General features: G+C 42.2%; 1 protein-coding gene across 1 annotated transcript in view; it reads right to left on the bottom strand.

The window, feature by feature from the left end:
• Positions 1–2,835: 2,835 nt before the first annotated feature.
• Positions 2,836–23,051, bottom strand: part of FBXL7 (F-box and leucine rich repeat protein 7) — a 438,367-nt gene continuing 418,151 nt past the window's right edge. The window contains exons 3-4 of the mRNA XM_003263173.2: positions 13,694–14,305; positions 2,836–6,190 (exon numbers count right to left, since the gene is read on the bottom strand). Coding sequence (XP_003263221.1) covers positions 5,454–6,190; positions 13,694–14,305 — 1,349 coding nt within the window. The 3' untranslated portion in view covers positions 2,836–5,453. The remainder of the gene's footprint in view (positions 6,191–13,693; positions 14,306–23,051) is intronic.

The raw sequence follows: 23,051 nt of genomic DNA, 5'->3' as shown, positions 1-23,051 counted from the left end.
CTAAGCCTTGTTCTTGCCCAATAATGTGCTGAACATTATTTTTTTAGTAAGTTCCATCAGGACACAACTCCCAGTGATAAAACAGTATCTGCCATCTCTTAAGTTATTAATACATACTTGTTGGATGAATGAATGAATGTTGTCATATTCTTTTTTATATTCCACTCTTCCATCCTACCTTACTATATAACATTACTCTTATTTGATTGGAGTTTCTTTGGGGTAAGGATATTGTATTTGTTCACTCAGAACTTGTCGTAAAACTTGGCGTAGAGTAGATGGTCAATAAATCATTGTTAGAGTTTTTTTTTAGATGGAGCCTCGCTCCGTTGCCAGGCTGGAGTGCAGTGGTGCAATTTTGGCACACTGCAACCTCTGCCTCCTGAGTTCAAGCGATTCTCCTGCCTCAGCCTCCCAAGTAGCTGGGACTACAGGTGCACGCCCCCATGCCCAGCTAATTTTTTCTATATTTTTAGTAGAGACAGGGTTTCACATTGTTGGCCAGGATGGTCTCAATCTCTTGACCTCGCAATCTGCCTGCCTTGGCCTCCCAAGTTCTGGAATTATAGGCATGAGCCACTGCAATCAGCGTGTTAAAGGTTTTTAAAAACATAATTGGTACTTTTTGGGCTTCCTTTGTATGTGAAGAATGATTGCCATTTCTAGTCACAATCATATGTTGATCATCACATGGGCCAGGATAAAATTTGGATATACTGATCTAATCAGAGTAAAATTCAGTGGTTGAAGGGCTGCAAAGACAAATATTCAACACAACATAGAAATGACTGGTTTGGAAATATTTAGGTCAAGGATTTTTTTAATGTCCCTTCAAGGCCGTCCTGTGACACCTGGATGACGCTGACTGCTTATATTTGAGTAATAATCTAGAGCACGAAGGCCGCCTTCCTGAGTAGTGATCAGCATCTGAGATGCAGACATTCCCTGGGACAGCTCTGCAGGAGACACCAGAACTGTCTGTTGACACGCAGGGATTGTGCCTTGTCCAGTTCCCAAACGGAGACGTCTTTACGTCCTGTGTGGTTTAAAATGCAAACTGATCTACTAATTTCAGAGGGTAAAAAGGATCCTACAGGATGGACCTGTGGCTTTAGGAGATAATGATGCTCTCAAAGAAAAAAGGAGGAATAACCATGTCCTAGGTGATTCCTGGATGTGGTGCCCCCCAATCCGAGTGTCTCTGAGAGTATTTCTTATTTTGGGTAAATGGCTTTTGCCCACCTGGTGGTCATCTGAATGAGACTTGCCCGAGTTGCTCTTTAGCAAAGTGGAGCTGTGTTTAGGCAAGTCTTGGTGATAGCATGGACATTGACTGTGGACAAATAATGATGGGCACTCCTCCTACCCTCACACCCCTCCCCACCACAGCAGGACAGCTTCTGGTGTAAAGATCAAAAAGCAGAAAAGCAAGAGAAAAACTAATTTTGTGTCACAGATTTTCTGTGTGAACATTCTCACTGCAACATTTACCTAGTCTTTCAATATTCTTTCTCTATTCCACTGTCTAGTCAGCATTTCTTCCAATTAGCTTCTCTCTAAACTAATCATGATTGCCAGCTATTGAACAAATGCATTACTTTTGGTGACTTCCTTGTGATAATTTAGACACAGTAAGCACTCACATTATGTTACTTGTCCCCTGAAAAATACTCAATCCTCTTTCTTTTCATTTTGCATGCTCTAGATATCAAATTTCCTGAAAACTTTTTCTAATGAAGTCTGAACAAATGTCAATTTAAGAAGTCATGAACCTCAAAGGTGAACGCATTTTACTTACTTCTAGGCTTATTCCAGGATCTTGACAAGAATTGCATGGGGCATCCTCAAATTAATGTCGCAAGCCATTTAAGCATCCCATTGGTTTATGTGAGCGTTGTTTAAGCAGCTAACACAGGATGAGAAGAAGGTCAAAGACAAATACAGTTAAAATTAATATCTCTTAACACTTTCCTGCTTGCTAAGGATGAAGTTTCCAATTCATCTATCAGTACTTGCTTTTTGCCATACTGATTTCTCAGATGGAAAGGTTTGGGTGGGGAAGAAGGGATTTGGCATTTCACTTTTTCTAACTGACTTAGATCAGGTTTCCATCTTCTCCTTCCAGGTTCTTTTAGGATGGTGCAAAAGTAATTGCAATTTTGTCATTAAAAGTAATGGCAGAAATAATTACTTTTGCACCAATCTAATAGTACTGTAAGACACTTTAACAAATTATAACAAAGAATGGTCAGTGTAATTTTGAAGTTTCCTCCAATGTTTGTAACCAGTGCCAAGGTAAATATATTCATGTCCTTAGCTCTTCATAATTCTGAAATCCAGAAAGCTCTGAAAAAAATAGTTTTTTTTGTTACTTATGGTATAAATTAACTTCCTGACAAAACCAGATCTCAACTGATGCAAGGCTATTTATAGTCTATAATAATCTCATGTCATGTGACTATTCAGATCTATTGCTGAAGAAATATTAATATGACTGGTTAAAGGTGATGTCCCAGTCGCTGAGGTAGGTATTACAAAACCCACCGTAGATAAATTTTTTATTTTTTGGAGACACAGTCTCACTGGGTTTGGGTTAAGGAATTGAAGACCTGAACTATACTGTGAAGGTAATGGTTTTTCACTTACCTGCCAATTTTAAGCCAAAATCATTGGTCCAAACGAGATGAGAAAACCATCACTGTATCTCCAAGCAGGCAACAGTGGCAGTGACCTGGCTTGCTCTGTCCTTCAAAGAAAGTTTTCTGCATACTTTTGAGGGCCCCCGACCAAACAGCACTCTTCTCTGGAAAGGTTATTAAAAATGAAGCTGAGGCCGATTACGAACATATTGCTTTATTTCTTGGTGGTAGTAAATTAAGGCTTTCTAGATTCATACAGCACGCAGTGATTTGAACATTAGAATTAAAAAACAACAACAACAAACAATGAGCATTCAATTTAGCAGAGCCAGGAAGGAAGCAATGTTTTAAAACAGATAAATTTCCTAGTGAGACCTTTGGTTTGGTCTCTAAAAATCTGCTGAGCTGTTTCCCCAGTAACCCCCATCATAGATTCCCACCCCAAGGGAGAACAGAATGGATGAAGAGGAGACTGGGAGAAAGGGAGAAACTGGCAAGACGGTTTGGGCTGGGCAATCAGTGTGAACAGTCAGCTTTGTCTCATGCTTGGAAGACAGTTTAGGTGATGCGGTCAGGGATTCATTATCTGGATCTCCCTGCTCATTCTCAGAGTATTAAACCAGCTCACTCGGAAGACCCCAGGGCCAAGGATTAGGGACAACCCTTTGTGACACCCAAATCCTGAAACTTCAAATAGGGTCACAAGTCACAGAGCTGAGGAATGCTACCTTCAACTTCTTTCATGGTTCTAAACTCTGTGGCTGTCACTAGATCCTGGCCTAGCTAAATGATTCATTTCCCCCATGGCACAGAGCCTTGATTACACATGTAAGTAAGTTGATGATGTTGATTGGATGGGAGGCCATGATGTATGAAACAAACCTCCTGGGCAGATGCCACCTCATCACACTAACCTCTCCATCCCCCCACAGAAGACGACAGTACGCACAGGAGCCTACAGTAGGAGTGCAGTTGTCAAGGGTGTCTAAGTTTCACAAATTCAGCACAACTGGCTTGGAGATGCAGAGGTTCTGTGTTTGGATAATGGGCACTTTGAGAAGGAAATAAATGAGGGATTTCAACCTAACGAAGGTGGGGCTTGGCTAGAGAATAATCTGGGAAAGGGCCATGTGTTTGTTTATTAATTAGCAAAAGACAAGTGAATTTCATGAAAACGAGCAATGGAATTTCTTGTGGCTATCTGACTTCAAGCAAATGAGGCTAGAATATAGACTTCTATCCAAATAAGATAATTTGAAATTTCATCCATTTAAAATCCATACCTTGTAATGATTTTAATATTCCATTCCAAGGGTCTGGTTGGTGGACCAGAGTCTAAGTCATCTCAGTGTGTTCCCTCTTCCATTCATCTGGCATTTTTGAGTGAACAGAATTTAAACACCTGGAAGTCTGCTTTGCATTCTTTCTTTGATGGAAAACATGCAGACAGACACGGAGGAGGTACACAGGGTGGCAATTTGCACAATTAAAACACTTACAAACTTAACCCCAATAGGCTTCATGTGATGAAGTCTGGATGCATAAAGAAATAAATAGACGAGAAGAGGCCAAATGCAATCTGAATGACAAAGAACCGAGGCATCTGTCTCTGCCAGCTGTAGAACAGATGTGCCTGATGCATGCCAGGTGTGCAAGGCAAGGGATTAGAAAAACTTTTGAGGACATGTGTTCCCTTGGGCCTTGCTTGTTAATTGAAAATTGCGAGGGCCTTTACTCCTATTTGAAAACACTGAGTAAAAGCAACTGATGGGGTGATCTGGGCTTTGCTGTGAATTAGGCTTGCTGGTGCCTCGCTAGGATGGTGTGGAGGGAGGAATGCAGAAAGTATTTGTGTACAGAAACGACAGCATCCAGCCTGGCAAAAGAGGATGTGAGGAGGTGGGAGACGAAATTCTCCCACTGAAACACACAGGGAAGTGGGTGATTTGCAGCCAAAGGACATACAGGACCCTTTGTGCACTGATCCTGGCACTGCACAATCTCCTGAAATCGCATCCATCCACAGAATCAATTCTCCTGGAAGAGGTCGATGCCTGGGTGCTCTATGCCAAGGTGCTTCTGTGTATGGGTATCTCTGCTCCCTCAATGCTATAATGGACATGAAGCTAATCTTTGGGCTGTGTGGCCTCTGATTCAGTGCTAGAAGCTGCAGCCCAGAGCAGTGAAGTGCTTTGGCCAAGGTCATAGTCATTGGCAGAGCTGGGGGAGGACTGCATGTCTTTCCCCAGCTGTTGGCTGTAATGAATTTTTTAAAAAGGCCTGAAAAGTATTTTGCCTATGCAAAGTGCTATGATATTGAGTTGACAAGAATGTCCATGGGTGTGGGATTGAAGAGAGTGACTTAGGTCAATGAAGCAGTTTAGAGAGGAGGTCTGGAGAGCACTGTGATTCTGATGATGGGTTCTCGCTGCTGCTCTAGGAAGGGAGGGTGTGGCCTTGGGGGGGGGGCGTGGAACTGTGGGGGTGTGGCCTGTGTGCGAGTGGGCCTGAGGGGAGGAAAGGAAGCGCCTTGCTCAAGGAACAGCGATCAGCCTGCTGAAGTACATCTTTTGTGAGAAGAGAAACTGCCTACAAATGACCTGACCAAAATGCCCGTTTGCTGTTTGCCTTGCTTCGTTTCTTTGGCCTCTGTTGCCCATGAGAAATGAGGAAAAATAAAGGCCAGATTCCTAATAACCTTCCTGGAGGAAAGAGCTGTTATGAGTGGGTGTCGGTGCTTACATACGCTGCTTTTCAAAAACAATTGCTTTGTTCAGGTTTGTGTGAATACAACGCCGGATGAACTCTGTCCCTTCAGAAGAAAGCCGGGTTGGTGTGCTCGATGACGCAGCGCTTGCAGTGGCGTTTGACAAAGCGCAGGGCCTCCACGGAGACCTCGCAGTCCTGGACATTCAGTGTCTGGAGGTCAAAGCAGTTGGCGGCCACGATCTGCAAGCCCTGGCCGGTGATGCTCTCGCAGGACTTGAGGCTGAGCCGCTTGAGGTTGAAGCAGTTCAGGGCCAGGCACTCCAGGCCCGTGTCGGATACCAAAGGGCATTTGCCGATATCCAGGGATTTGAGTTTGGTGCAGTTCTTGGCGAGGTACTCCACGCCGTGGTCCGTGATGCCCTCGCAGCCCCTCGCGTTGAGGTAGCGCAGCTTGCTGCAGTACTTGGCCACGTAGCGGATGCCCACGTCGGTGACCCGGCCGCAGTGCGCGATGCTCAGGTACCGCAGGCGCGACTCCAGCTTGGCGATCTCCCGCAGGCCGAAGTCGCTGACGAAGCGGCAGTCGCTGACGCTCAGCTCCTTGATGGAGGCACAGTAGATCACCAGGTAGCGCAGGCCCTCGTCGGTCAGGCGGACGCAGCGGCGCAGGTAGAGGTGGGTGAGCTGCGTGCAGTGCGCCGCGATGGTGTGCAGGCCTTCGTCCTCCAGCACGAAGCAGTCCGTCATGTCCAGGTAGCGGATGGAAATCTGTTTGCCATGCAAGGGGGAGAGTTTAATGGAGGCCTCCCGGGTCAAGCTGATGCAGGTCACTTTGGAGCATCCTGCACAAAGAGACATAACACAGGCTCAGAGCAACCTGCGAGCAGGGGAGCCACGCCCGGGGATGCCCTGGGGCATTCCTGACCCTCGTCCAAGTCTGGGTCCGAGGCTGACGTTACCCCTTCCTGTCTTGGTCTCTATAGAGAAGAAATGCAAGAACGGGTTCCCCATATTTATCTGATTATTTAACTACATTATTTCTATTATCTGAGCTTAAGAGGATTGGATCAGAAAAACCATGGTTCCAATTCCTGATCTGTCATCTGTCCGTACTTGCCTGACATTTTAGCAAATCAATCCTTCTGAGTATTTCCTTTGTCTTAAAATAGGGAGGATCCCATTCCCTGGGAGGCAGCAGGGATGGAGAAATGAGAGGATGTGTGTAAATATCTTGCCTTGGCCCTGGAAAGTTCCAGGAGCTCAGTAAAAGTGAGTTCTTGCGCTGCCGTGGTTTGGAAGCTCCCTGGTCCAAAGTGAGATATGAAAGACAAAGCTCGGGCATGTACCTTGGTTTAGCAGAAAGAGCACTGGGTTGGGAGTCACACCTGGTTCAGGCAGGAGGCTTAACGTTGCTGCTTCTCAGAACTGTCCTTTATGCAATGGGAATGAATAGGTGGTGAGCCGACACTTCAGATATAATGAGGATGCAATGAGAGAACAGATATGCATATGCTCTGAAAACGCTATGGGAAGTGAATATATTAGTCTAGCAAGGTGACCTTCTGTCAATTGAACAGAACTTCTGAGCAATTCAGCCCTCTTTAGCTGAGGAAGAACAACTGTGTTATCTGGATTGTTGCTGTAGCCCTTGAACCAGACTCCCTTCCCTGCCCTTAGCTCCTACAGTCAATTCCCCGCACCCCTATCTGCCAGAGGCGTCTTGAAAAACGGAACTCGAAGCTTGCCCCTGTGCAAAGCCTCGGGATGGCGCCCGTTCACTCCAAGTGTAAAATCCAGAGTCTAACAGGGCTCCCGAGGATCTGCACCCCGGGGCTCTCTGACGGCATCTTTTACCTCATTCCTCCAACCCCACTGGCCGGCTTGTCATTTCCCGGACACCACAAATGCTCTCCAGCCTCTGAGCACTGGAAATGGCTTCCCTTAGCCCTCCCGACTTTCCCAGGTCTCAGAGCCAATCTCGGTTTATAGAAAAATTTGTCCTCAACCATGCTTGTACAAACTAGCATCCCCTGCTTTCCTCCCCTTTATTTTCAGGAGTCTTTATCCCTGGGTGGCATTATATATTTATTTATTCACTTATTTATTTGCTGTCTCCTCACTCTGGAATGTAAGTTTTGAGAAAAGGGACTTGGGGCCGTTCACTGCTGTCTCATTTCTGGTTCATAGCTGGTGCTAAGTATCTGTTGAATGAATGAGTGGTTTATAGAGGGAAACAGTCTTCCGTAAGAGGATCAGATGAGATCATCCAACTTCCAACAGTCTTCAGGACCTTGGCTGAAGTATACCTACATTGAAAAACAGTTGTCTGTTTTATAGTTAATGATAATGTCTTTTATTTGTGTTGAATCACGAATTTTACAAAGGGCTTTTATAAACATTTTCTTACCTGGTTGTTAGAACAATATTAATGCTCAGGAAGGTATCTTTAGATGTCTCTCTAAACATCGTTTCTAATCTCCTAAAAAATATGTGTACATAAGTTATATATGTACATACTATATAATTTATATATTTATATATATGAAACACTGATTTCATGGCATATTTAAGTTCTCTATATATTGCTCTATAAAAACACGTACAGTATGCTTATGGTATATTAATGCAACTAATATCCATAGTCTATAAATACTAGGTTAGTGCAAAAGTAACGGCGATTTTTGCAATTAAAATGGCAAAAACCTACTGGGTGTGTTGGCTCACGCCTGTAATCCCAGCACTTTGGGAGGCCCAGGCGGGTGGATTGCTTGAGCCCAGGAGTTCAAGACTAGCCTGGGCAACATGGCAAAACCCCGTCTCTACTAAAAACGCAAAAATTAGCCAGGCATGGTGGCGCACGCCTGTAATCCCAGCTATTTGGGAGGCTGAGGCACAAGAATCGCTTGAACTTGGGAGGTGGAGGTTGCAGAAAATCTGGATTGCACCACTGAACTCCAGCCTAGGTGACAGAGCAAGACTTGATCTCAAAAGACAAAAACCGCAATTACTTTTACACCAACCTAATATTTTATAAATGTATATTTTTATGTATTTCATTCTACTATCGAGGTTGTATATATATTTTTCATTTTCTCTCTGCTCTTCTCAAATATTTCGGGCAGTTCTACAGCTAGGCGCCTCACTTCGGACACTTCTGCACCTTGGCTGTTTCAGGCAATATCCAAGGCTTCCCAGCAGCCTCACAAAAGTGCTAACGAGGACCTTCCTCCCACCTCCTGGTAGGCTGCCCAAGAAACTCTTAGACACTCAGGCCCTGGGAATAATGAGGTTCAAAAACCACGTGTTACTAAGTCAAAGAATTTCAGGAAGGAGTGAAGCACACACTCCAAAAATGGAGAACAAAAACAGCTTGTCAGAGGCAGGTCACACTGTTCCAGTGGGCTTTGTGGTTTTGCAAAAGGTAATTAGTCCCTTTTAGCTTTGAAATTTCCCTTTGTTTTGAGTTTCTTTCTTGAGGCTGACTGTAAAATCCTGCTTGCACTGAATTTGTCTGTGGTAGTGATTGGCCATCTGTGACGCCTATAAAGACACTTTGTTTTTCAAGATCATACGATAACCTTCGCTCTTTAAACTCTTGGTTCTAGTTTCCTTTCTTTAAAAACAAAATTAGCAAAATCTGCTACACTCTAGGAAAGATAATATATTTGGTCCAGGAAAATGTATACTTTGCTTTTGAAACTGAATTCCAAATTTAATGAAATACTTGTTTAGTTCAGTTTTGGTAAAGAGACTATTTTATAGGCTTGTATTATTTTAGATCAGTAATTTTAGATTTTAGGTTTTGACCAAACTCTTATAGATTTGCTAGGTTTGGGTTGAAAAGAAAGTAAATTGGTTCATGGCTCAGCAGGTATTATTTATGATTGATTAGTTCACACATTCAAACATTATAGACATGGAGAGAACCTTAGAAATCATCCAGAATAAGCATCATTTTTTCAAGATGAAGCATAGCAGGCTCAGTGAGATTATATGACTTGTACAACCAGACTACAGGTAAGTTTCTTGACTCCTCATTCCAAGACTTCAATTTAGAAAGGGACTTAAGAAGTGACTATGATGTATCATAGAGTTGATAAATTACACAAGAGATATACAGTAGAAAATGAAGCAGACATTCAGACACTGGGCACCCAGGGGTCTTTGGAAACTTGGAAGCCACCACGGCATAATTTCCAAAGGGGTCCTTGAAAGACAGAAATAATTTGGATGCATAGATGTGGAGTGAAAACCAATTTGTATATATATTAATAGATATGGCATCCAGGTAGTAAGAAAGATAATAGACACATTCCAGAGAAAGGAAAGCAAGGGGCAAGTCCATGGGAGGGTTAGGGTATCCATGAGGTGAAACTTAGGATTTAGTCAAAACCAAGGCAAGAATTGTCTTTTGGGATGAGATCAGGGGCCTGCTTTGACATCTAGGGTAAGGTATATAAATATTATTCAGTAGGGAATAGACAACATAGGTTGAATAAATCTGTGGTGTTTCTTCAGTTAATCCCAGATTTCATTCAGCTTTCACAAATATGCTCTTTATTACCACTTCCTCTCATTATTAGGGTGATATCTCTACCGGGGCGTAAAATGGTTAAGTCAATGAAGAACAACTGCTGACTTCCAGGCAGGTTAATAACAAGGACAATACGACGACAACAATGACAGCTGTGATTTATTGAGTGCCTCCTACATGATTCCCTTCAGAGCATGTGTTTGAGAACTTAACATGTCTTAACTCACTTAATCCTCCCAACCACCTCACTTTTACTGATGAGGAATTTTTAACTGTTGCACTGCAGCTTCCTAAATCCTTGCTTAGAGTATTAACCAAAGGGAACTTTAAGCCTTTTAGAGGCCAAAATGCCCACTTAAAACTTTGACACGCCTGTGTTCACTTAATTACAATGTCATAAAAGTGCAAAAATGAAATATGACATATTTCTGCCCTTATAAAGCTCAAAGCTCATCATGAGTTGAGAATTCCAAGTCCATCAATGCTCTAGCTTTCTGTACCCAAAAGGCAGACAGACAGACACCCAGAAAAAAACCCTTAGCTCACTGGGGGTGAGGCGGGGAAGGCTACATTCAGGGGATGCTTGACTGGAGTTTAAGCAATGAAAAGTCTCTTCAGAGAGTTCTCAAGGAGGGGCAGTAGGCAGAGGAGGGAGAGGCACACAAGCCAGAGAGGCATGCACACATCATCGTATACACAGATCAGATGTGTTTGGGGACATGCAGATAAGATGGTTCTACAGAAGGGAGCATAGAGTGTATGCAGGAAAGAGATGAAATTTGCACCTAAGAAGAGCATCTTATGATGGCTGTTACATGCTCTGTGGAGGAACTTGAATTTTTCCTGCAGGTCGCAGGTCATAGGGAGCAATTATTGGAGGTTTCATGCAGAAAAGTGAAGGTTAGACTTGTAGTATGAAACAATTCCTCTGGAGGCAATGGAGGTGGGTATAAGAAGGAATGGCTGGGGAAGCCTGCAGCCAGGCACGCAGGCAGAGATGGACTCAAGGTACTGGGGAAGTAGAATCACCTGAACAGGACTCTACTGGTTGGGTAGGATTAGGGGGAGAAACAAGGATGATTCCAGGTCTCCAGTTAGAGGTTCTTTCTGAAACAGTATTATTTTTAACAGTTACCACATTTTATATCATTTTGAAAATTGGTTGAACAAACCTAAGGGGTTCTTCAGTTAATTCCAGATTTCATACAGCTTTCACAAATATGTTATTACCACCTCCTCTCGTTATTGCAATATATTCAACAATATAGTGCATTGATTTTAATGCTATTAATAAAAGGTAATATGTGATAATGACAAAACAATACAGTTGTAGTCATTTTCAGTGACTTTAAAGATAGCTTCCCAGATGAGCATTTTCTGCATGCTAGGGATGGGATAGGCAGTCTCATCTCCTTTGGGAGAACTAAGCTCTAGACCAGTGATGAGTCGTCCAAAGTCAAGTCTACTGCCACTGAGAACGTGGCCACTATCAGAGCCCAGCTGTAAAACTAAAGAGAACCAGGCATAATGAAATCAACTGTGGCAGCCCTCTGGCTTCTCTGCATCAACATAACAATTTCCAGACGCCCTCAGAACAGGAGGACACCCTTAGTAGGTGCTGATGACAAATCCATCCTCATGGCCTGTTGAGTCTTTCAAGACCATCTATCTGAAACTTTCTCCCATATGTGGGATTCTGTGTTCTTAACTTGGTGAGCTGCAGATTCCCCTCATTTTTATCTCTATGTATACAGATCACCATTGTCATTGGGAGACAGAGGAGGCTACACAAATATATTTGAACTTTCAAAGTAGGCAGGTTAACCTACAGGACAGATATCAAGGCTTAATAATGGTTAGTCAAGGGGCCAGGCAGGATTACTCAGGCTAGAAGTGCAAGAATTTCCATTCCCAAATAGCAAAAGTGGTTTCTGCATTTCTGAACTTCAAAAGGACCCTCCAAAAGAGGGTACAATTACTTGCAGCCTGTATTAAGAGTGCATGGGAAGCACCTTTAACAAAGATAGGGATTCCAAAAATGAATCATTTTCTAATCTAAGAAAATAAAATGTTTATAAAATGCTCCAATTCTTAGATGTTAAAGAACCCAGTCCTTTGCCATTTTTTTTTTTTAAATGAAGAGGAAACACATCTAGAAAAAGCTGTGAATTTTCCTAAATCACAAAGTTTTGAAACTTGTTTCCACCACATCACAACATTTTCTCTTTCCAGAATTCCTTGGAGGAAAAATGTAAGAAAACCTCCTGGTTTCCTGCTTCTCAATGCCACTGGCTAACTCATGACTAACTGAACATATGGCTGCTATGGTTTTGTCTTGAAGCCAGCTGAAGTAGAGGAGCAGCGAGCTGCTCTCCAGCACAGGAAAGAATCTGCAAAAAGTAATGGGCTGTCATCTGAAATATTTTCAGATGTTGGCTTCCGAAAGAGAGAGCAAGCTGAGAGCCGGCTTTAGCTGGGATTTTGTTGGAGGGCATCACTGGCCTCAGATGCTTGTAAATCCCAGATTCTGTTTATTCACCCATCATAGTGGTTTTTACTTCTTGACCCCTCCCCCAAACTCCCTGAGGTTGCTGGTCGTGCTGTTGGTTTTTTTTAAGTCCCTGATGCATCTTACACATTTCAGCCTCTCGAATGTTCAGCTTTTGACTAGGCAGCAAATGAGATAAGGAAGGGCTGTTAGTCCAGCCAGATCATGTCTGGCGCCTAAGTGTGAGTCTGGGCTTTAATTCTTCCTGCCTGAGAGAGGTTTCCAAGCAAAGCAGCCATGCTGGGATTTCCTTCAATTTTTTTTTTTTTTTTTTTCAGAGACAGGGTCTCACTCTGTCCTCCAGGCTGGAGTGCAGTGGTATGATCATAGTTCACTGCAGCCTCGAACTCCTGGGCTCAAGCAATCCTCCTGCCTCAGCCTCTGAGTAGAATAGCTGGGACCACAGTCTCATACCACTGTGCCCGGCTAATATTTCCAGTTTTTGTGGAGAGAGGGGTCTCGCTTTGTTGCTCAGGCTGGTCTCTAACTCCTAGCTTCAAGTAATCCTCATGCCTCAGCCTCCCAAGTGCTCAGATTACAGGCGTGGGCCTCTGTGCCCAACTTCCTTCAATTTTTAAAAGGACTAAAGATTTAATTCAATGGACCTTGCCCTTGCACTATGTAACTGAGAATTTTGCTTGAGAAAAGATGCAGGATTAACCCGGATGTAAGAAGAGTACTGGTGAAATCGAAGGAGACACTACAAAATGGCAAGTGATCATGAGCACAGCCTCCAGCTGAGTGTTTTATCGCCCACAGTGGGCACCGTCTGGCCCGTGGTACGAAAACACAAGAGGTCATTTTTACAGCTTGGACAAAGATTCCAGGCTCCGGGGACCAACAGCAAGTGGGCACAAGGATAGTTTCTAAGCTAACTGTGTTTGAGTTAGTCATTTGTTTCCTATTTCTCTACACTTAGACACCCTGTTTGCACTATCTATGGTTGCTCTGAAGTAACTGTGAGAGTTATGAAGAGTAAAGACATTTAAAAGTCATACTAACCTCAACTCCCAGGCAAAATGTGCTAGAATTCCCCTAAGAACTCCCCTAAGAAGTGGACATTATTTGATGAAAGAGAAACTTGTGGCCTCCAGGGTCATGATTCCATAGAGACAGTTTCTCTGCAAAAGCCAGCCTCCCTACCACCCGCCCCTCATCTCTGATGGCTTGCAAGAAGAGGACCCTCCGGTGGTGGCATTGTCCCCACTGTTTTAGGATGGTGCACCAGGAGGGCCCATAGCTGGTAGGTCAGTGTCCATTTACCTGACACATCCAGGTGCTCCAGATTGGGGCAGAGAGACACCACGTCAAAGACGGCCTCGTTGGAGATATTGTAACAGCCTGAGACTTCCAGTCGCCTCAGTTCGGGGCAGCACTGGGCGATGGTGTATAGCCCTCGGTCTGTGAGCCGCCTGCAGCCACTGACAGTTACAGTTTCCAGCATGAGACACACGTTGGGGGTGTCCTGGCAGAGTCTGCGGGTCAGCACCTTGAGGGCGCGGTCCACGTTGATGGTCTCGCCCATCAGGCGGATAGTCCTCCAGAGCCGCGGGTCCCAGGCCAGGTTGTACCAGCGGCGGCACACGCGCGCGCAGCGGCACAGCTGGTTGGTGGGCAGGAAGGAGAAGATCTGCACCATGGAGTGGTCCGGGAGCCGGTCTATGCTGGCCTGCTCCTTCTGGGGTCTGGAGGCCAGCCGGATGAGCGGGTGTGTGAGGCGGGTCGGGGGCGGGGAGTGCACCATGGCCACCGTCTCCCCGGTGATGGAGGACGAGGAGGTGGACGAGCCCCTTCCATTCTGAAATCCTGGCAGGTTCGGTGGACATATCAGGGCTGGGCTGGGCGTGCTCAGTGTGCGCATGCTCAGGTCGGAGTCTGGCAAAGGACAGAGAACAAAGGGTTAAGGATGCTGGCCTCAGCAGAGCCCCAGACAGGCAACGAAAGCACTGGTTTCTTTCTTTTCTCTTTTTTTAGATCTTGTTGCCCAGGCTGGAGTGCAATGGCATGATCTCGGCTCACGGCAATCTCCGCCTCCTGAGTTCAAGAGATTCTCCTGACTCAGCCTCCCGAGTAGCTGGCATTACAGGCATGCACCACCACACCCGGCTATTTTTTTTTTTTTTTTTCTGTATTTTTAGTAGAGACGGGTTTCATCATGTTGGCCAGGTTGGTCTTGAACTCCTGACCTCAGGTCATCCGCCCGCCTTGGCCTACCAAAATGCTGATATTACAGGCGTGAGCCACCACTCCCGGCCAGCACGTGTTTCTTTCTTAGACAAAACATTCATGGGGGCAACATTCTCATTCCACATATGTCCTCCCTGGGCCGACTCCTGCCAATGCCATCCCAGAGGACCAAGCACGTGCATGTGTCGCCCATTCCAGAAAGCGACAGTTCCCTGTGGTCTGCACCAGGAGAGACCAGACTGCAACGAACAGGGTCAGATATGCAATACGGAGGCTTTGCAGGCCATGGGCTCTGTCCCCCTTGCAATGACAAGCCCTGCCATTGTTGTGCAAAAGCTACCACAAACAGAGTGTAAACAAAGGAGATTGGCTGTTTTAATAAAACCTAATTTATAAAAGCAGACCAGCTGGACTAGTCCCTGTCCAGACCAGGGAGCAAATCCCATCAGGTCATCGTTTGACAACTTCCAGTCTACATGAATGGGGATTATGGTAGGGCACAACTTCAAAGTTTCATTGTTTCTATTCCGGAGAAACCTCACATATTAGATACACAAACCGGTTTACCTCCCTAATTATATTTTGGTTACATGGGTGATTATGTTGCATTTACAAATGAGGGGAGTGAGTTTCAGAAGACAGGAAGAGTAGTGAGTCAGCGCAGAGGACACCTGCTGCCTTGGCTCACTTCTCCCAGTGTCTGCTCCTCTTTCTGTTGAAAACAGTGCCCCAGACTAGGGGAGCCAATGAAAGGCCTCTCCTAGGTCAGGCATTACACACAGCATTTCCAGTCCTTGGGTAACTGGAAACATGTTTATTTTTTCTTCTTATTAACAACCTCCCGTTTGCATTTGAATAGTATGAGCCATATTCTATTCCTTGGAACTAGAGAGATCGCTGATAAGGACACAGCAGTTTTAAAATTTGTGAGGGATTAAGAATTCTTTAGAATACCACTTCAAGAAGTAGGCTCATTTCCTCTCTCTTTTTCTCAATTTACACAGGAGAAGAATTTAGTCTTTCTAAATATAATTGCATATTATATATTTTTGATATATATGTAGTATCCAATGTATATTATATATAACCATATACATGGTATTATTACCATGTATATCCAATGTATATATGTGTATTATTAGATCCAATATGATATAAATTTTATATCTACATAATATACATTGATATATATTATATAATAATAATATACATTGGATACAATAATACATATATACACATTGGATATATATGGTAATAATACCACATATATGGTTTTATTTAGGAAGAAATGTATTTTCTCTGTTAATATATTTATATATTTTATATATTTTACACACATACATATACCCACACACATGAAGATGCCCTCCAGCTTACTATGGGGTTTTCGGGCCATAAGCCCATCATAAATTTAAAATATCCCAGGTTGAAAATGCATTTAAAACATCTAATCTGCCAAACATGTTTGCTTATCCTAGCCTACCTTAAATGTGCTCAGAAGGCTTACAATAGCCTACAGTAACAAAGTCATTTAACACAAAGCCTATTTTATAATGAAGTGTTGAATATCTCATGTGACTTATTGAATACTGTACTGAAAGTAAAAAACAGAATGGTTGTATGGGCACTCAAAGTACAGTTTCTACTGAATGTGTATCACTTTTGTACCATCATAAAGTCTGAAAATTGTATTTAAGCCATAGTAAAATCAGGAACTATCTGCATAGGTATGTATCTATATAGATATACATACATATCCACACATAGAGAATTTATCTTCAAAATACATATTTCCTCATCTATAAAATAAGTGAACTGAGCTAAGCAATTTCTAAGTCATTTCCAGCTCTAATTATAGTTCTCAAGATTTAAACAAAAGCTCTATGCTTACATGCTTTTGCATATTTCATACCCTGGAAATTAACACAAAGAACTTCCAGCAATAACATGCAACACAAAAATTTCTGAGACCTGATGTCTCCCCCTACTTGCAGTTTTCTTACAGATCTCCTTTTTCTATTGCTGCAATTTTTCTGTTCAGTTGCTTCTTTATAACCTAACACTGAGAATGGCTTATGTGCGTCCACACTGTGCTCATGGAGCATCTTTGAATTATGTGCTGCCCCAACCTCCCATGTTAGCCTCTTGAAATACAAACACCTTTCTTGAGTGGCTGCAAATGCCATCTCCTTCAAGAAGTTTTCCTCCTGTCTTTGAGATAGGATCCCTTCCCTTGTGAAGCCCCCACCCTTTGTTATATAGACATTTGTGAATTTATCTTTTCCTAATGTGGTTGATTGTATTATTTTTAACATATTAGCATTTCCATTCAATTCAAGACATTTGCGCACCTGCTATATATTTTCCTAATTTTGCATCCCTCCCTGTGTCCCCATATCCTTTGTCATATACTTTGCAATTCACCTCAGACAGAGTATATTTCCTCATTCTTATCTTGGACACAGGGCTTGTCCATGTGACTTGCTTTGGCAGAAAATGTTACAGGAAAGCCATTTGTGCAGCTGGGCTCGACCTCTCAATCTTCTACCATTACAGTGAGGAGAACATGCCTCACTAGCCCCTTGCAGGTGCAGTGGCTCATGCCTATAATCCCAGCCCTTTGGGAGGCTGAGGTGGGTGGATCACTTGAGGCCAAGAGTTTGAGACCAGCCTGGCCGGAATGGTAAAAACCTGTCTTTACTAAAAATACAAAAATTAGTCAGGTGTGGTGGCACACCTCTATGATCCCAGCTACTCAGGAGGGTGAGGCACGTGAATTTTTGCTTGCACCCAGGAGGCAGAGGTTGGAGGTTGCAGTGAGTCGAGCGAGATTGCACCACTGCACAGTGAAACTCTGTCAAAAAAAAAAAAAAAGAATAATGAGAGACCCGTGAAGCAGACAGGACTTCCTCCAACCTGTACCTTACAGACAGGCTCAACCAAGGCCAGCTTGGTTCAGCCAATACCCAGATGAACCACAGATGCATGAGCTAGCATAAACAATGTTTTTAAACCACTGAGTTTGGGGGTGATTTTTTACACAGTATTACTGTCGCAACAGATGATGGACATACCTTCTATTATACTAAAAACTCCTTTGAGACAAGGATTACATCCTTTCCTTGTTTCTGTCCTGGCAGCACCTGCCATTGTTTATGATATATAGTAGGTGCACAACAAACATCTTGAATTGAATGGAAGTATATGTTAAATAATTCTAGCTTGGCATGTATTTTTCTATTCCAGGTGGTATACATGCTGCATTTTAAATCATTCATAAGAAAAGAAATCGTACTTCCCTTTGGTAATCATCTAGAATGAATAGCAAATCTTTAAGGAAAATCTTAAATATAAACCAATTTTGGACTTCAAAACTGCCATCCAAGTTACCATGGTACCCACCTTCATTATTATGGGTACTCAGAGATTTATTGCTGAAACCAGTGTTTCTTGGAGGCAGGTGAACAACTTATTTCGGGCCAGGAGGGAAAGACAATCCTAGGCTCTGAGCTCTGACATTTTAGCAGCTGTGAGGGCACAGAACTCCCTCTCCCGCCTGCCTAGGTTTTATTCATCTTGAAGCAGAAGACACTACCTGCCTAGAGGTGGCCCCTGAGGAATGAAAGATGCTTACCCTGTGCGTGGGGGCGGAGGGGGCAGGGTGAGGTGGATTTCTAAAACCTGCCACTCTTTCATACTCCAAGCGCTTAGGAAAGCTGGATGTCTCTTTTACCAGAAGACACACCAAGAGTCTCTAATTCCTTCCTGCTATTCCTACAGCAGGCCAACAACCTCAGAGAACTTTTGAAGAGATGGTTAACAATTTGTCTCAAATAAATAGTACCTGATAATTAAAAAGATTATAAAGCATGACAAGTAAAAAGTACAGAGACGCATACCTAGAAGTTGTCACAAAATATCTTTTCTTGATATTTTCCACATTAAATATATTTCCAAATTTAAAAATATATGTATTTACATTTGAAAATAGATTTTGTTATGGATAAACTATGAATAGCTTGTCATACAATGTGTTTTACCCTTTGATATCAGGAGCTATTTACTGTCACTAGATATTATTATAAAGAGTATCAGAATATGTCTGTATAGCAGGAAAATAAAGCATGGCTTCAAATTCAAAACAAGGACAATTTCTACCTCTTAAGTAGTATATTTTGTTCACAGAAGAGAACGTAGAAAGACCAAGTGTACTCTTTGTACACAGTTTTTTTCTCCCACGTTTCTTTCAGAAGACTGGCAGCTGAATGGACATTGGCAATAACTGCTGCTTCTTCTGAGAGTAGAAACAGGGACCCCGATGCAGGGGTACCAGGACACACACTAAGAGAGGAGAACATCAGAGACAAATATTAAGATGACAGAGGTAGAAGAATGCTGCAACCCTCCTCCTGGTCTTATGACATTGCAATACAAACTGAATATATTTGCTGAAAGAAAATAAAGCTGACTATATTTGAACTTAGATTATGGATTTAGAATATTTTGTAGGTATGAACATACTTTCATGCCTGAGTATCTATTCCAAGTGAATTTCCATCAATCTGATGTCTTGGTGCAAAATTGCCATTTACTTAGTAGTAAGGTGATATGCACTGGGCTAAAATACAGTTTAGCAGTAACACTAAGGGGATATTGTTAATTTTAATGTATTTTACATTTTTATATACATTTATATGAAAATTAGCTGTTTAGACTACATCTTCCTTCACTTTTCCCTTAGGCAAGATGGTGAGATGCATGAGTGGTATTTGGAAGAACGCTACAACACTGCCAGGAATTATTCTGAACAGGGAAAGTGAGATTTGCAAAAAGTGCCAGGTGAAATATACATGGTCAAAAGCTTCTATCTGGAATTAAATTAATTGCTGCCTGCTTTGAGTGTCCTTAAATTCTGAGAAGGCCTTTTGGTAATAATTGAAAATGGGGATTGTGATGAAACTGTAGCATAGTTCCTCTAAACGCCTTCCTTCCCTGCAGCTTCTGTTCTCCAAGGTGGAATCCTTATCACCAAGGAGCAGATATCACCCACAGCATCCTTGGCAAGAAACAATGCAAAGCAGTATACATAAAAAGCTCTTGATCATTTTACTTGAAGATAAAATATTCCCTGAAGTATCAGGAAAAAAATGCCCCAATTTTTAAGACAGCAGTACATTTTCATAACACATAAAAAACTTCCAGAACATACATAGAGCAGGTGGCTTTTTAAAATCCACCAAGACCTCTAGATCCATCTATATTGTGGAAAATGGCAGGATCTCCTCCTTTTTAATGGCTGAATAGTATTTCATATATATAACATATATGACATATGTATATATTATATACTAAATATAATAATATTTCATAAATATAAAAGTTTCTTAACCCATTCATCCATTGATAAACCCTAGGTTGTTTCAGTATCTTGGCTGTTGTGAACACTGCAGTAATGAACATGGGAATGCACATATATTTACAAGCTGGTGATTTCATCTCCTTTGGGTATGTGCCCAAAAGAGAGATTGCTGGGTCATATGGTACTCTACTTTCAATTTAGTTAGAAAGCTCCATACTGTCTTCCATAATGGCTGCAACAATCTAGATTTCAAGGGTTCTCTTTTCTTCACACCCTCTGCCACACTTATTATCTCTAGTCTTTTTGATAATAGATCTCCTAACAGGTGTGAGGTGATATTTCACGGTAGTTTTGATTTGCATTTCCCTGATGATCAGTGATATTGAGCACCTTTTCATGTACCTGTTGGCCATTTTTATGACATCTTTAGAAAAATTTCTATTTAAGTCTTTTGCTCATTTTTAAAATTGGATTATATGTTTTCTTGCTATTGAGTTGCATGAGTTATTTATAAATCTTAGATATTAGCCCCTTATCTTCCAGCAGGCAGTCTTTGAGCAAACTTTTTTTCCCTGGGAATAACTGCATGAATTGAAAATGAAATCTGTTAAAGGTAAACTCAATGAGTTACTGTGTGTTAGCGTGGATGGGTGGATGGATGAATGGAGACATGGACAGACAAATCTGAAAAGGGAAAAATTATAAAATCTGCAAAAGGGATCCTGCTGGTTAATTTTTTTTTTTTTTTTTTTTTTTTTTGAGACAGGGTCTTGCTCTGTCACCCAGGCTGGAGTGCAATGGTGCCATCTCAGCTCACTGCAACCTCCACCTTCCCAGTTGAAGTGATTCTCCTGACTCAGCCTCCTGAGTAGCCGGGACTACAGGCACACACCACCACACCTGGCTAATCTTTGTATTTTTAGTAGAGATATGGTTTCAGCATTTTGGCCAGGCTGGTCTCGAACTCCTGACCTTAAGTGATCTGCCTGCCTCGGCCTCCCAAATTGCTGAGATTACAGGCGTGAGCCACTGTTCTCAGCTAATTTCAAATATAAGACTTGAAAAGGGCAACAATTATAAAGTTGTAAAATTTTATTAAAATTATAAAATTTCCTCTTGAGGAAAGACAGATGAGCACACTACAAGTGTCATGAAAGCAGAATGGGAGAATTTAAAGGAGAAATGACCACACGCTTTTGCAATAGGATATATTTTGTGGACTGTTTCCTAATGATATCTAGTGTATTTTGTGATTTAACTGTCTCCCAATGATATCAGAAAGCTGAATGCAACCAAAATACACAAAAAGAACCAAAGAGGCTGAGCGTGGTGGCTCACACCTGTAATCCCAGCACTTTTGGAGGCTTAGGCGGGCGGATCACCTGAGGTCAGGAGTTTGAGACCAGCCTGGCCAACATGGTGAAACCCCATCTCTATTAAAAATACAAAAATTAGCCAGGCCATGGTGGCAGATGCCTATAATCCCAGCTCCTTGGGTGGCTGAGGCAGGAGAATCGCTTGAACCCAGGAGGTGGAGGTTGCAGTGAGCCGAGATTGAGCCATTGCACTCCAGTATGGGTGACAGAGGGAGACTCTGTCTCAAAAAAAAACAAACAAAAAAATAACAAACCCACATTGATGTCTGCAGGAAGATATACAGAGTAGATGGCAAGGAATACACAGCGATAGACATTTGGCATTAAAATTCAGTAAATTGCACTGCTGCAGATTTTTGCATTACAGATTTATAGGCAAAAGAGACCATTCATTTATTGGATCATTTAATATACATTGTTACTGCTGCCCAAGTGCCCAGTTGGGTCTAGAAAGGGAGGAGTCATTGCATTTAACTAGATTATAAAGCAATTTTGTTTTTTTTTTTTTGAGACGGAGTCTCGCTCTGTCATCCAGGCTGGAGTGCAGTGGCGCAATCTTGGCTCACTGCAATCTCCTCCTCCTGGGTTCAAGCGATTCTCCTGCCTCAGCCTCCTGAGTAGCTGGGATTACAGGCGCCCGCCAGCATGCCCAGCTAATTTTTGTATTTTTAATAGAGATGGAGTTTCACCATGTTGGTCAGGCTGGTCTGGAACTCCTGACCTTGTGATCTGCCCACCTCAGCCTCCCAAAGTCCTGGGACTACAGGCGTGAGCCACCATGCTTGGCCTAAAGCAAATATTTTTACCCCACCTCCTTTCTGCACCATGGTCCCATTAAAGTACCTCCACACAACTGTTCTGACATCTCTAATTTCTTTCTTATGTCCTTCAGGGTGAGAGAAAAATGGCTCTATGGTGACAATGCCTCTAAATCATGCAAAACCCAGCATGGTAAAGAATAGAATGGTTTGTGCAAGTCTGAGAAAAAAGTGAGTTTTCAGAAGTCCAAGATGAAGACAATAAATATAACGTTTGAATTAAACAATATTCTTAGTGAATTTTTGGATTTTCTCAATATAAATGTAATATTTTCTTGACACAATGATGATCCTTAACTCAAATATATGTAACTGTACTTTTTATGTTAATATAATCATCTGTTGGCTAAACTAAGAGACAGGATTCTTTAAAGTTTAAGAACTTGTGGTTCCATTAATAATTTAAAATACTTTCAAGTATATAATTTGTGTGGGAACAGTATGTTTTTTATTCTTAAATTACTTTAAATGTGTAGAGTACCAAAAAAGTATAGCTGTCTTTTTCTGGGGAAAAAAATCCTAAAAACTTTCTCATGGTTTCAAAAGTCTTGGAAATTTTATATCGTTAGTAATTACAGTATAGTATCAAAATATTCAAGACATCTCAGACACACATGGTTATTAGACACATTTTCTTTTAACTAGATAGCTGCCTGTTTTGTACAAATTTTTATTTTCAAACCACTGTTGTTTACACTCTAGGAAGTCATATTTACATTACACTGGCCATTCAAAGTCAAAATTTACAAAGCTCCTCTTCATCTCCCCCCTCTGATTACCAAAACTTTTGTGCAAGATGCTTTCTATTATAAGTTGTCTTTTTCCTCGAGAACTCTTGCCATAAAAAGCAAGGTTTCTTTTCTTAGCTTAAACTCAAGCTT

The sequence above is a fragment of the Nomascus leucogenys genome, chromosome 6, assembly GCF_006542625.1.
Source record: "Nomascus leucogenys isolate Asia chromosome 6, Asia_NLE_v1, whole genome shotgun sequence".
NCBI lineage: Eukaryota > Metazoa > Chordata > Mammalia > Primates > Hylobatidae > Nomascus > Nomascus leucogenys.
The sequence above is the reverse complement of the archived record's forward strand: the minus strand, read 5'-3'. Positions and strand labels throughout refer to the sequence as shown.